The 15,699-nt window shown below is 39.6% G+C and overlaps 1 protein-coding gene across 1 annotated transcript; it reads left to right on the plus strand.

The window, feature by feature from the left end:
- The first annotated feature begins 570 nt into the window (after window positions 1-570).
- Window positions 571-13,094, plus strand: LOC143282089 (tubulin-specific chaperone A-like). The gene is made up of 4 exons (XM_076587572.1): window positions 571-703; window positions 3,598-3,706; window positions 6,032-6,118; window positions 8,735-13,094. Exons 1-4 carry the CDS (start codon window positions 645-647, stop codon window positions 8,819-8,821), a joined length of 342 nt encoding a protein of 113 aa, XP_076443687.1. The 5' UTR covers window positions 571-644; the 3' UTR covers window positions 8,822-13,094.
- Window positions 13,095-15,699: the final 2,605 nt, after the last annotated feature.

Raw genomic sequence — 15,699 nt, forward strand, 5'->3', positions numbered from 1 at the left:
CAGTAAATCATCATTTAGTTAGTTCTTTTGTACCGTCTGTATCCTATTAGAACCAGTCGGTTCAGTACACGGCTACACTATTATTATCAGTCAATCTTTTTAGCTATAGTCACTTCAGTGCCAGTCCGAGGCCGTGCTTTATTCTGGTATTGTGCTTCACATCCAAATACTGTCCGCAATTCAATAATGCTTTGCAGATCGATCTATTTTCTACTGACTTTCCGTCTTCTCAGTCACGGTGTCATCACTGAAGTGACCAATACTAGTCAGTGGACGGCAGCAACTTAACCGTCGTTGTCAGTTGAGAGACACTGGCCAAAATTAAAAGAGGAGAAAAGGAAAAACAACAACAGAAAACAAAACATAACAAAAACGTGGTATATATGAGTAGACCCGATGTATTTGAGCGCTGTCTTTTTCTTTTTGTTTATTGTTTTGTTTTGTTTTTGACGCATGCGACGTTCAAAGTGTCCTGGGGCACATCAAGTTGGGGACTCAAGTCCACTATTCCTGACACCGCCACGCTTTGAAGGGACGTAACCAGGCAGAAAGCGCATGCTCAGTGTGCACTTCCGCAATTCCGTTCCCACACGCTGCCTCAGTGAACGTTTGGGTGCATTATCCTCCGCAAAGATTTCTTCATTATGGCACAAGCTGACGATCGCATCAGGAAGCTGAAAATCAACACTGGAATTGTCAAGAGGTATACACCATGTGTCATCAAGGTGTCTGTCGTTTTTGTAGGATTGTTGATAAATGGAATGGTCATAGAAACGACGAGTATCAACTTGCAAGTTGAAAAATTGAAACGCTTGTCTAATAATGAGTCATAAAGTATAACTTTAGCCTTCCAGCCCACTAACAAGAGTCACTAACACAGATATATTTTACGTTGTTGAAGTTAAAGTCTCTTAATCAAATGCCACCGCCTTCAGTTGCACTATTTTGATGAGAATGATCCTTCACTGCCGGTGCAACTTCCAGCATTCTGAACAACTTGACAAGACATAATTTTCTTTATCTTCGACAATAATAATGTTAAAATCTACACTTTATCTTTTTAATCGGAACTTCCGGGACGGAGTGATTGTGATTTTACACCCGTTTTATAGGACTGTAACACGAAACCAAGACGGCAAGAACATGTAATTTGAATCCCTCCTACGCCCTTAACACACACACTCACACACACACACACACACACACTCACACTCACACACACACTCTCACACTCACACACACACACACTCTCTCTCTGTCTCTCTCTCTCTCTCAACACACACCCTCACCACACATTTACACACTACTGTCACAGAATGCACGACACATTAAAAAAAAAACAAGCTATGGAAAAAAAACAACAACAACAAACAAACAAAAAATCTAAAAACCAGTATGAAATAAAGTGATAGATTGACTGACAGGATATAGAGGGAGTTAGTTGTATACAGAGCATGCAGTCGGAGAGGTGTTGTGAGATTGTTCAAAACAAATTAGCTGAACTTAGTACGTATGACCAAGAATAATGAAAAAAGATGGTGGATAAATGAAATAAGATACATGAATAAGAAAGAACGTGTGGGAGAGGAAGAGAGAGAGAATCTAGCAAATTTTTGTTGACATTTCAAAATCAAAAAATGAAAAGTCATGCATTTGATTCATATTCAAACGTATGTGATATATGATAAGTATTCAGAATGGAAGGTACATGGAATTATGAAAAATACATAGCACAAAATTTGATGGAAAATAATCACAACAGACAGATTTTCATAATAGAACAGGCTCAACAGCATTTGTGGGTCTGGGTGTTTTCAAAATTTTCAAAATAAAGAGTAAGATGCCTCTTAAAGGTTGTTGTGCTGATGTGTGGTAAGAGCTGGTTCGAGAGAAAGCTTCTAGAGTAACATTGCCTACAAAGTACAATTGAACAAGTCAAACCTTGGAAGAGAGGTCTAAAATTTGCCATGATCTCACCATTAGTGATCAAAATGAAATTTTGATGTAAGGTTAGTCCAAACACTTCCTGACATTATTCTTTGCATCAAAATTCCTTTGTTTACAGAAAATACTTCTTGCTGGAGTAACAAAGCTAGCTTTACAATTGCTGTCTTGTTTATCTAAATAATCACTGCATAAAGTGAGTAGTGCTGTAATATGAACCCCTATGCCTGTATTTGAGATATGTACTATGTGTCATGTACTCTGTGTGTGTGTGTGAGTGTGTGTGTGTGTGTGGTGTGTATGTGCATTCATACGCAATGTGTGTGTCTGTGCATATGATGATTTTTGAATAAAACCTTGAAGTTTAATGAATCTGTTAATTCAACAAAGCCCACAACCATAACTTGTGATTTAAAAGGTGACACACACAATTGTTTTTGGAATTCTTTTTTTTTCCCCCTTACTGATTATATTTTGGATTGTGGGCAGATTTTTAAAAAACGTGAAGCTGGAAAATTCACAAAGAAATGAAATATGGTGTAATGTGATAGGTTTTTAGAAAAAAATATTTTATCACTGATTTCATGTGTTAGAATTAGTGACTGTTAAGACTTTTCAGTTTTTTGCTAGTTAAATCACCCACTGCTTTGCTGACTTTTAATATTTTTCTGTTAGTAACATTATGAATGACATGCATATCATGGTACTGTCTTTTCTTCAGGCCTCATACTCATAGGGTCAAAGGATGAACTTTTCTTGATTCATGTGCATGTTTGTGTGCGGGCATGAATAAGTGTGTGATTGCATGTGCGCACGTGTGTGTGTGGGTGTGTGTGTGCATGCGTACCATATATATATATTTTTTTTATTTTTTTTTTTAATTTCTATTTTTTATTTTATTTTTTTTATTTTTTATATGTATCAGTCATTCAGTGTGTGTTCAGTGTATGTTGTTGTTTTTTCTTGGTAAAACCATGTTTGTTTCTGCTTACATTTTTATAGCTATAACAGTTTGTAGTGGAAAAGGGATGGAGAACGATTTAAGTTTTAAACAACAAAGTCGTCACTGCAATTTATGGTCTAAGGGTAAGATTAGTGCCCAGCAACAAGACCCTTTACTTTTTTTTTTTAATTTTAAAATTTTTTTAAAATGATAATGATGACATGGATACTTGCTATTAACTTTTTTTTATAGCACCTATTCTCAGTCAGAGACCAACTATTTGTTTCCTGTATTATACAATCAGGTTTCACTTTCAGTCACACACATACACACACAACACACACACACACACACAAACTTTTTACGTGTATGACTGGTTTTGTTTATTTTACCTTGCCATGTAGGCAGCCATACTCTGTTAACATGAGCGTGCATGCTGGGTATGTTCTTGTTTTGATAACCCATCGAATACTGACATGGATTACAGGCTTTTTAACATGTGTATTTGATCAACTGAATGTGTATATATATACACATGCAGAGGATTCAAGCACTAGCAGGTCTGCACACATGTTGACCTGGGAGGTTGGAAAAAAAATTTCCATCTTTTACCGACCAGGTGCACCAAAACCAGGGATCGAACCCTGGAAACTTGGGTAAGAATCCAGTGCACCACTGCACCCACTAAAATAATGTTTTTATATTTCCAGGATCACCAAGGAAAAAGACATGTATGAGAAGGAGGCTGTTGAGATAGAGGGCAAGATAAAGAAGTTGGAGGAGAAAGATGACGCGGACGAGTATGTTGTGAGGAAACAGGTATGCTGTCATGACGAGTTGAGTCAGCTGATTGAAATATGCATCTGTAGGTTTATATATATATATTACTTACTAACTGTGCATTATGCTCTCTGGCATGTAGGGCAGCAACGAAGAGCCACCACTCTTGTCTGTTTTAGGCCAGTCGTGGAATGGTAGTTGGTACATCAGGTTTACTTAAGTTTTAGGATATATCTTTATGATGAAAATGTTTTGTGTTTAGAATGGAATTTCATGTCTTATTTAACTCTCTGTGTGTATATGTGTGCATATGTGTAGGTGCATATGTGTGTGTGTGTGTGTGTGTGTGAACTTCATTTGAAAAAAAAAGCACAGTTAGTCTTCACCATAGTACATAGTTTGCATAGTTTCCATTCCAGCTAAGGTCTACAAAGAAGGTGGTATGGCGCTGACTGAGAAGCTTCATCAGGTGTTCCAGCTCATCTGGCAGCATGAGGCAGTTCCACAGGACTACAAAGACGCTTCCATCATACACCTGTACAAGCGCAAAGGAAATCGTCAGGCCTGTGACAACCATCGTGGAATATCCCTGCTGTCCGTTGCAGGCAAGACTCTGGCCAGAGTGCTACTCAACCGTCTCATAGCGCACCTTGAGCAAGGTCTACCAGAGAGCCAGTGTGGCTTCCGGAAAGAACGCAGGACTGTCAACATGGTGTTTACTGCCAGGCAGCTCCAGGAGAAGTGTCAGGAACAGAACACCGACCTTTACTCCACCTATTTTGATCTGACCAAGGCCTTCGATACTGTTAGCAGAGATGGCCTTTGGAGAATCATGGCGAAGTATGGATGTCCCAGAAAGTTCATCACCATCATACGGCAACTACACGATGGGATGCTGGCCCGAGTCCAAGACAACGGAGAGACTTCAGAACCATTCCCTGTCTCCAATGGAGTTAAGCAAGGGTGTGTTCTTGCCCCCACCCTGTTCAGTCTCATGTTTTCAGCCATGCTGACAGATGCCTTCAGAGACGCTGATGTAGGCATTGGCATCAGGTACCGCACAGATGGCTCACTCTTCAACCTCAGGAGGCTTCAAGCAAAAACCAAGGTGAGGACAGACACCGTCAATGACTTCCTGTTTGCTAATGACTGCGCTCTCAACACTGCCTCCGAAGCTGACATGCAGCACAGCGTCAACAAGTTCTCTGCTGCCTTTGACAACTTTGGCCTCACAATCAGCACAAAGAAGACTGAGGTGATGCACCAGCCAGCTCCAGGAAAGCCTTACGTTGAACCAAACATCTTCATCAGCGGGCAACGACTGAACGCGGTGGACAAGTTCACGTACCTGGGCAGTACACTCTCTCGCACAGTTGTCAGCGACGACGAGGTGAATGCCAGACTCGCCAAAGCCAGCGCTGCCTTCGGAAGACTCCATAACATTTGGAACAGGAGAGGCATCACCCTGGAGATGAAGCTCAAAGTATACAAGGCCATAGTTCTCACCACACTGCTCTATGGATGTGAATCATGGATGGTCTACAAACGCCACGCCAAAAAGCTGAACCACTTCCACACCACCAGCCTCAGAAAACTTCTCGGCATAAAGTAGCAAGAGAAGATCCCTGACACAGAGGTGCTCACTCGTGAAAACTTGCCCAGCATCTACATCATCTTGAGGCAGGCCCAGCTGCGCTGGGCAGGCCATGTAGTTCACATGCCAGACCACCGGCTCCCCAAGAAAGTGCTGTACAGCGAACTCCAACATGGCAAGCGCTCCTATGGAGGCCAAAAGAAGCGCTTCAAAGACACTGAAAGCTTCTCTGAAGGCCTTCAACATCAGCCACAACACGTGGGAGCTGAATGCAATGGACAGACCAAAGTGGCGTTCAGCTGCCCACAAAGGCGCCAAATCCTGTGAGACCAACAGAATCGCTGCAGCAGAGAAACGCAGACAGGCCAGGAAAAGCAGTGCCAGCAAGTCCCCGACAGCCGCCACCATCCCCTGTCCATACTGCATCAGAACCTTCCAGGCGCGGATTGGCCTGACCAGTCATCTGCGCACACACAGAGCCCAACTCACCCACCCCCAGGATGACTAGATGGTCCTTGTCGATCCCGACGGACGAACCACAATTTGCATAACTGATCTTTATTTATGCTATATAATTATAGTTAAATGAACATCTCTCCTAGACTTTGTCAAAGCACATTAAGTTCTGGAACATACATGAGATTGATATTTGTTTTACTGACATTATACCCTGTCCAGAACTGGACCTGACATTTTTTATATTTTATCTTAATTTCAAGACTGCATTGCATTGTGATTGTGGAAACATACATACATGTACTTGTTTACAGAAAGAAGTGCTTCAGGAATCGAAGCAAATGATCCCAGATACACTGAAGCGGTTAAAGAATGCCCTTGAGCTGTTGGAAGCCTTGATGGTGAGTTGATGCCACTGTGACTGTGATCAGCAGTGCGGTGTAGTGCCATTAACTGCTGATTATTTACTCTCTTTTAGTGAAATAAGAGGAAGATGGTTATTAAAAAAAAGTGAGATGGGAGGGTTTGTGATGACACATAAGATTTAGAAATATAAAAAAAAAGAGAAACAAGCAAGGGGCTTGTGAAATCCAGATCTACACAGAGTGTTCAGTGTTCATAAACGAGAGAGTTATTGTAGTATTGTTTTTTTCAGGGGACCTCTGTTCTACAGAGCACATCCACTCCACCCTCCCCACACGCCCCAGCCCTCATCGCTCCCTCCTCCCCACACATACATTTGACTTGAGCTAACCTGAGTGAACCCAAACCGTTTTTTTCTGGGACTCAATCCTGGAAGATAATTGCACCACTTTAGTTTTGGTCTTGCATGCACCCATGACCTTTGCATTATTTTGAGTATTTAGATTTTATTATTTTCTTATTTGCCTCAGTTGCATGCAGATTATAGTGCACTTTTTGTTTGTTTCTGTGTGCCGTCCTTATTGATGTGTTTTTTTCCCTCAGATTTTTGTTTTGTTTTTTGTTTAAATGATATATATATATATATATATATATATATATATTATATATACACATATATATGTTCCACACCTACATGATGCTCTTATGGACAGTCATGTTGTGTTCTTTCCAGTTCTGTGTGTGTTTGATAAGGCTAAAAGATAAAAACAATAAATAATGATGGATACTTACTTATATGGCACACTATCCAGAAATCTGCTCCAGGTGCTTCATAAAACACTTTTTTTATTTTATTTTTTACATTAGCACATCACATCATATGTACACACACCAAAATGTGACTAACAAATTGCACACACACATACACACACGCGCATACACACACACACACACACATACAATGCATACATACATTTTAACATACAAATGTACATAGCAGCCGCCCTCCACACACACGCACACATAGCACACACGCATGTGACACAAGCGGACGCACACAGCCACACAGACATGCGCATGCACACACACATATGCATACACAAATACACGAACACTCACAAATACATACTCATACACATGCATGTGCATGTGTACACATACGTATGTATACACACATAGTCAAGCACACCACACGCAAAGGAGTGGACCTTCCACAACTAAACTTATTGCTGAGGGAAGAGGTTAGTCTCGCGACCAGATTTGAAAGGAGTGATGGATGTCGGAGGTTATCAGGGAGCCTGTTCCATATCTTTGGTGATGGAAAAGAAAATTATCTGTGCCTGTAGGTCTTACTTCTGAAATGAGTTATCCTGAGAAATTGAGTATCAGGTAATTCAAAAAGATAATGCAAAAGATCAGTTATTGTAGTTGGGAGTGTTCCTGCCTTTTTTTTTTTTTTTCTTTTTGACATTTTCTTTCTTTGATGGTTTTTTTTCCCACCTTCTTCTGTATTTAGCATCATCCTTCAGGGGTTCCTGGTAGGAAGTGACTGGAGTGTGATTTTTCTCCTGCACAGATCAGGACACTGCTGAATTGTAAGTGATGTCTCCACATGTGGAGAGTTGGCCTAGTGGTAAGGCATACACCAAGGAAGTGAGAGAATCTGAGCGCACTCTGGTTTGAATCCCAGACTTGCTAGTATGTTCTGCCCCTCCACTAGACCTTGATCAGTGGTCTGGACACTACACACTCGGAGGTGACGATAAACTGAGGTATCACGTGTAGCAGGCACTTAGTGCACTTGAAGGAAACGCCAGCAGTGAAAGGGTTGACCATGGCAAAATCCTGCAGAAAAAATCCACTTTGATAGGAAAACAAATACACTGGAAGGCAGGAAAAAAAAATAGAAGGGTGGTGCTCTGGCTCTCAGGGGAGAGCAGCCTGAATTTCACACAGAAAAAATATGTTTGATAAGACATACAATGCAATGCAGTGCAACGCAACGCAACGCAACGCAACACAACACAACACAATACAATACCGAATTTCACACAGAAAGATCTGTTTGACAAGATATACTATGCAATACAATGCAATGCAATGCAGTGGAATACAATACAACACAGTGCAATACAGTACAATACAATACGATACAATGCAATCCTATAAATACAATACATCTTGATACGCTTGTTGTAGTCGATCAGTAACAATAATCTCACAGCTCCACAGGGAACAGAACTAAGGACAAAATCAGGCGCAGCGAATGACTCTGCCCCTCTGACATGATTCAGATGGCACTTCCAGCTGCTTTGTTTGAACTGAAAGGGGTCATAGCCGTCTCCCCTCCCCTCCCACCCTTGTCTCTCCTTCACCCCTTCACCCCTCTCACTCTCCCTTTCTGTAAATCCATCTTTTTTAATTATCATTGAAGATCTTGTTCTTAATCTTATCATTCATTGTTGTTCTTGTTCTTCTCCTTCTGCTCCTCATCTTCTTCTGTTGTTATAATGTTATTATTATTATGATTATAATTATTATTATGTTATTATTATCATTAGTATTATTATTACATTTGTGGACTAGGTGTTTGCCTGCACTTGTCAACAGGTTGTGCTCATTGATATTGTTGTTCACTTGTTTGTTCAAAACAGCAAGGCGCGAGCGAACTGGCCGAAACGGAGGAGTACAAAGCGGCTAAGACGGCACGAGATGTGGCCAGGAAAGTGGTTGAGTCATGACTTTGCTGCCAGTTTTATTCCGATTTCCACTGCAGGCTTTGAGGCTGGTTTGGGGCACCTGGCATATGTGTGATGATAGTGCAGAGAAGTTCAGATGTTTGTAGCTTGCTGGAAAGTGTGACGGGGTGGGGGAGGGGGAAGAGGTGAGGGTGGGGGTTTGGGTTTTTTTAAACCGAGTCATGATTCAGTGTGCAATGCTTTTGTGACTTAACACTACTGCCCCACTGATGGAAAGTGTTGTCATGCTTGTGGATTAGTTTCCATTGCTGATTGTTTATGATTGAGTCACTGAGACGCTGAACTTAATTTTTCCCTGTGCATTTTCTTTGTTTTGTGGTTACAGGCTAGTGTTTGATGTTTTTTTTGTTTGTTTTTTTTGTTTTCAAGGAGGGAATGGGGATGGGTGGAGTATCTCCTTTTTACTTTGGGATTTGAATAAACTGTTTTGGTGTACATTTTCATTTGCCTGTGTCTTTATGTGTGAGCTCGGAAGTTTTAGGTATATGTTATTATTAATCTTGTCTGTAAGGCGTATTCCAAACTTTTAAACTTTTTTTTTTTTAAATGTGATCATTGCTTCAAGCCTCGGTGTGAAACTTGTCTCCCTGCAGGGTCAAACGTTTTAATACCGACTGACTGTGGATCTCACTTGAATAGTGATGGATCATGTTATTTAACATTGTGACATAAGAATGCTGAGGTTTTATCCTTCTGCTACTACTACTGCAACTTTTACAAGTACTTTTTCAACCACTTATCCCTCTAACTTATGAACAGATGATCGAGTTCTACATGTGCATTATGTAGTCTGCGGTTTATTGGTACAACTAGAATACAAACCTTGGCCACATCCTTTTTCTTAAGAATTATTTTATTTTATTTTTTAGATTTAGAATTTGTGATGTTTGAGTTTAACGTTAGATTTCCATCTTCCACGTTTACTGCCTTAGTGGAAAAAGTAAGTTTGGGAAACTTCCGCAAAACTCTCTCTTCAGTTCTTAGCTGAATGAAGTTGAAAATCTTATGGGTTGTAATCTCTCCATGCTTTTCCATTAAAAAAAAAAGTAACAAAAGCAGACAGAAGTCATGGAAAGTCATGCTGCTCTTTCAGTCAGCTGAATGTTGATGTTTTCTGTGTACTTTCCTGACAGTAAAGTGAGTGCAGCAGAGCGTGTGCGCACGTGAGAAAGATAGTAATTTTTGTATGGACATAAGATAGTAATTTTTGTTTGGATATATTCATATTCATATTTTTCTGTCTTTTTTTTGGTTATTTTTTAAACTAGAGTTAAAGAGATAGGAACCCCCCCTCCTACCCCCACCCCAGCCCCAACCTCCATCTCCCTCTCTCCTCTTCCCTCCCCACCTCTCCCACCTTCATTCCTTTTCCTTCCTGTCTTGCTCTGGGGAAACAGGGAATTGGGTACATCTGTCATTCAGTTTTCTTTTCTTTTTTCTAATATCTTCTTTTTTTTGATAGACAAATCAACTCATTCAGCTATTCATCCGAGCACTGCTATGGCATCAAAATTTGTTTTATGAATGTAAATGGTTTCCATGATCCTATGTATGCATAGGCTAGACCAGAAACAAAGATAACTTCTACACATAATAGTGTTTCTGGCTTGTCCACATGTGTTGATTTTGAGGCGAAGGTCGATGGTTGATTTTTGCATATTTGTCTTTTCTGCCCAAAAGTGAAGGACTTTCTATATTTATTTTTCCATTTTTAATTTTTATAAATGGGAATTGTGCATGAGATCCATTCAAGGGTTCTTTCAGAAGTGTGAAAAAATAATTTGTAAGTGAATGAATGTTACTGAACAAGGAAATAAAACCCTGGGTTGTCATGTTATGCACAACAAATCTGGTACTCTGATGCTGAAACAAGGCCAATAACTACTGTCAGTAAGGGGAAAAAAATGCATGGGTTGCTGTTCATGAAGAGCAGCCTTGATCCTTTCACCTTCTTCAACTTACAGAATGGCTGGTTATAGTTGGACATGACTATCAGTATACTATACTGTATCATTGTGGTATATTAGTTCCATGGCTTATTTTATGCATGTGTCTGCGTGTGTAATGGAGTTGATGAACAATTGGTTTGTTAGGTTTTGTCAATATTGTCATGTGAAATGTGCAATATATGTGTCACTGCCCCAGATGTCATGTAATGAACAGTAGTAGCACATGTGTGTAATTGTCTCTCTCACCTCCCAACCAAGACAAAATAAGTGAGTTGAGCCACATTGAAAAGAAATTGTTTTCTATACAACCCCAGTCCAAGAACTCTGAACTTACTGTCAGTAATGAATTTCAGTCAATCCTCTAAGATGATAAATGCAGTATTACTAGGGACAGTATTCACACACAAAAGAATTCATAAGAAAACTCAAATGTTTGAAACAAATGCTTGTTACAACTTTAGATCAGCGACACTGATGGTACACACACATTATTTGCCCCCAATCGCACCCCCATCCCCTCCCTCCCAAAAAACAGTTTGAGACTTTATAGCAGTAACAAGGACTGAGGTTCAATAACTGTTGACACAGTTACGGAGGACAGCAAAGGATACAGGAACTCCTTACATGGATTTGTTTGAATGCTGTGACACCTCCTTGAGAAACTGAAACCGAAACATTAGATGAAATGTGTACTTAAATCATGCAGCGCACCATCGCATAGTTGCTGTGGAGAATGTGTGTCCTCAAGCTTTACAAGAGCTGAACTGCCCAGTGTATGTCTCCCAACAGAGGCATAAGGTCCACCCACCAGCAATATGCCAAAGGTCTCCTTCTTCACCCAAATGAAAACGGTTTTCAACATAAAAAAAGACACGGGCATACCCAGCCCAGCCTTGTGGGACCAAAATACATGTAGAGAAAGATTTTTCAATATTGATTATGGATGGCCATCGCCAAGTCACGTCCCATATTATTATACCGGTTACCTGTTGCCAGTACCAGTTTTCCTAGCAAGCATTGGCATTACTGTGGCAATCACCTGCAACAATTCTTTATTGATTATGAGGTCTTGTTATTTGTTCCCTCCTAACTCTTTGTCTCTTAATTCTCACTTATGTTACTGTGTGTACAGAATATCTGAATTATTTTGAATGATAGAACAACAACAACAACAACAACAACAAAATCTGCCTTCTGAAAAAAATACCATGTAAATAAACTAGTTGGCATAGAAAACCGTTTTTTATTTTTTTATTTTATTTTTTTAAACTACAAACAAAGTTTTCCTTCTGAGTCTTCATACTAGGATGAAACTCCCTTTTCTCCACAACTTCTTGCTTCTTTCAAACACCACCACCTTTGAAATAATTACCTACACTGAAAATTTCATTCCTGAAATGTATTTTCTGTGTGAAAAGTAACAACAACAAAAAGAACCAGCTACTGCAAGTGTACTGCTTGTAAGTAGCAGCCGGCCCAGAGGTGGCTGAAGTCTTGTCATCAGTAGAAGCGCATTCTCTCTGTCCGTCCTTACTGTGTTTTCTGCAGCTTCATCTGGCTGTATTATTGCTTAAAAGATCAATGTGCAACCCACTACATACGTTAAACACAGGGCAATGCAGTCACGGTGCAAGGCATTCACACCATGGGGAAAAAAAAAGCCCCAAACAAAAACAAACAAAAAAAAACAAGAAAAAAACCCAACACACACACACAGTACTGGCCTTGCACTGGTGGAAATAGTTTAGATGGATTAAAAACATGTTTTCTTCAAAACAAAACAATTTTTTGTAAATGTAGTCTTGTTTTGAATATCAGTAGTCAGAAATTCATAAAACTTTCATGCTAATTTAATCAGTACTGTCAGTCATAAACAGCAGTGTGCAGCAAGTGAAATTCCGCAGCTTTTGCAATGGAGTTCGAATTTGACACGGCGTCTGGTTATATAATAAAACTGTTTTGAGTCCTTGAACAGGGAATGTTAATCTTCCCAAAATCCTTGCACTTTGAAATTGGTCTTTTTAACTTTAGCAGATTCCTCAGAGTCTGTGTCTGATTTTATTTTGCTTAGCAGCGGTGAATATTATTTCTCATTGTGCTATGGGATAATTTCGGAATGTAACGCAGAACAGAGTAAGGTTATGTTGTGTATTTGCAAAGTTTTTTTTATACTGTGTTGAAAGCATGCATTTGTGCAACTGGGATAAACCATATATATTCTGATGAAGAAAGTCTTTGTACCTTCGGCCGTAGATTGCTTGTTTTTGTTAATTTGATTGACTTTTCAATTAAAACTTGTGCGCTTGTACCTGTGTTTCCACTGTAGTGAGTGCTTATGATGTGAGGCAAGGCTTTTTTTCATGTGCATTCGCTTAACAGCATCCACACTCACATGCCCACGAGCATGAGTGTACATGTGCACATATACATGCACACACACTCTCACATACACATGCACACACAGAAATACAAAACGACCATGAAAACTTCATACAGATAAAACAAACAACCCCCCCCCCCCCCCCTGAACAAAACAAAACACACAATATTAGGCCTAGCCTATATATATCACAGAGTAGTTGATGAACACACACACACACACACAGAAATGGAGCGTTTGTGGAAAGGCTAATTTGTCCAAACATACTTTATCACACCACACATTCAATTATTCTCATATCCAGTATCAAAGGCAACTGTGTAAGAAATAATAAAGGAAAGAAAAAAGCGGTGTTAAGCAGTTAATAGTGATAATTGCTCACTATATACCCCTCTGTGTGTGTGTGTGTGTCTGTCAGTGTCTCTTGCCAGACCCCCTCTCTTGCTCTTTCAATTTCTGAGGAATATTACACTTCCAGTCAAAGTATCGCAATGCTAAGCAGAATGATAGGAAGAAAAGAACAAGGGGAAAAAATAAAAAGAGAGAGAGAAGAAGAAACCACCAGCACAGCATTTTCCACATGGCTACAGTTAGTGTTAAAACCTCAGCACACAGCTGTGCACATCGTTTAAAAAGAAAGTAAAAATTAAAAAAAAAAAAGGCAGAAAGTCCGAGGACATATTAATATGAAGCAAAGTGGCGTTAATGACGTAATTTGTATGTATGCATGTACAACAACAACAACAAAATGTGTGTGTGAGAGAGAGAGAGAGACCAATCCATCATAGAACATCAAATACAAAATGTACCGACCGTGATTAATGCCATTGACGACTTTAGCAGCTTAGTACCAGATTATGCCTGACTGAGAGAATTACATTGCTTCATGGCGAAGGACTGATTGATCATAATCCCTTCCAACCTTGTGGAATGAACGCTGTCCAAAATACACGTTTCTACACAGCTGTGGTGAACAGTCTACTGAATGAGTGGCAGTGGGGGTGTGTCAGGGAACTTTGCTTCAGTATCGGATTCCATTCTTGGTAAAACGTTTACAGTGGCGTTCGTGTTAGAGTTATGGTGAACTTGGCTTGAAACACTTTAGGATCTGTATTGTATCATTTGCATTATTCAGTTTCTTATATATAAATAATAATAATAACAATAATAATAATAATAAACAAACAAACCACACGCTGGTTTCGGTTAAAAGGTGTTTTTTTTTGCTTTTTTTTTGTGAGCTTTCTATCGATTATTCTGTGATAGGCTAGGCCTATTACTGTGTTGCTGTTTTTAACTGTATAATGTGTTCGTGGTCTTAAGTGTATTTTGTATGTATGTGCGTGAGCGCGCGTGTGTATATATGTGCGGAGAGAGAGAGAGTACTAATTGTTTTTATCTGTTGATTTGTTTGTGTGTTCGTTCGTTTGTTCACCTTGTTAATTTTGTCTTTGTCACTGTCCTTATACAGAGAACAATTCTAGCTTGATTGTTATCACTTATAAGCGGTTGCTTACGTGGGGTATGCTTCTATAACTTTCTATATAAAAAAAGAAAGACAATACTGAAAGTTTTTTCTCCCCCCCCCCCCCCACCCAAAAAAAAAAAAAAAAAAAAAAAATTAACCGTGATTTTCTGTGGGACAAATTCCAACGCTTCACGCTTGACTGGTAATGTAAATTTAATAAATTGCTTAACTCTTTTTCTCGTCGTCGTCGTCGTCCTCCTCCTCCTTCTTCTTCTCTACCTCCTCTTTCATCATCATCATCATCATCATCATCATCTTCTTCTTCTTCTCTTCCTCCCCTCCTCCTCCTTATTCTTCTTTACTTCACTATTTTCTGAATATCAGGACATCGTCTTGCTGATTCCATCTCAGTGTCAGTGTCTTCCTATCTTTTGTACACACGCCCGCGCGCGCAAGCACACAAGGACACGTGAATTAAAACACAAACACATGCGTTCACATTGCACACTGGTGCACACATTGACTCCACACACATGATAAGCACTCTGTGTGTGTGTGTGTGTGTGTGTGTGTGTGTGTGTGTGAGTGTGTGTGTGTGCTGCTTGTTCATGTACACCCATATCACGTACGGACTTGACTAAAGCGCACGTGCTTCATCATACGCGCAACGCACGCAGTTTTACAATGGCGCGCGCGCACATTGAACACGACAAGGGTTTTGGTTTGAATTTTTCTTTCTTGTTCACGAAAAAGCGTTCTCGAGAACTTCTATTTGTTTGCTTCTTTTTTTCTTTTAAAAAAAAATTTTTTCTTTTCTTTTTTTTTCTTTTGGGATGAAGGAAAGGTGCATTGTATTCTTTTGAACACTGGGCCTAATGTAGGTATACCTATATACAGTACACTCTCATATTTCAATGAAATCTAAACTGAGTAACTAAATCTTTTATGAAGAAAACAAAAAACCACAACAACACCACCAACAACAAAACAAACAAAAAAACAAAACAAAACAACAACAACAACAACAGCAACAACAACAAACAACAAAAACAACAACAACAAC

This window comes from Babylonia areolata, chromosome 5 (assembly GCF_041734735.1).
Source record: "Babylonia areolata isolate BAREFJ2019XMU chromosome 5, ASM4173473v1, whole genome shotgun sequence".
Taxonomy (NCBI): Eukaryota; Metazoa; Mollusca; class Gastropoda; order Neogastropoda; family Buccinidae; genus Babylonia; species Babylonia areolata.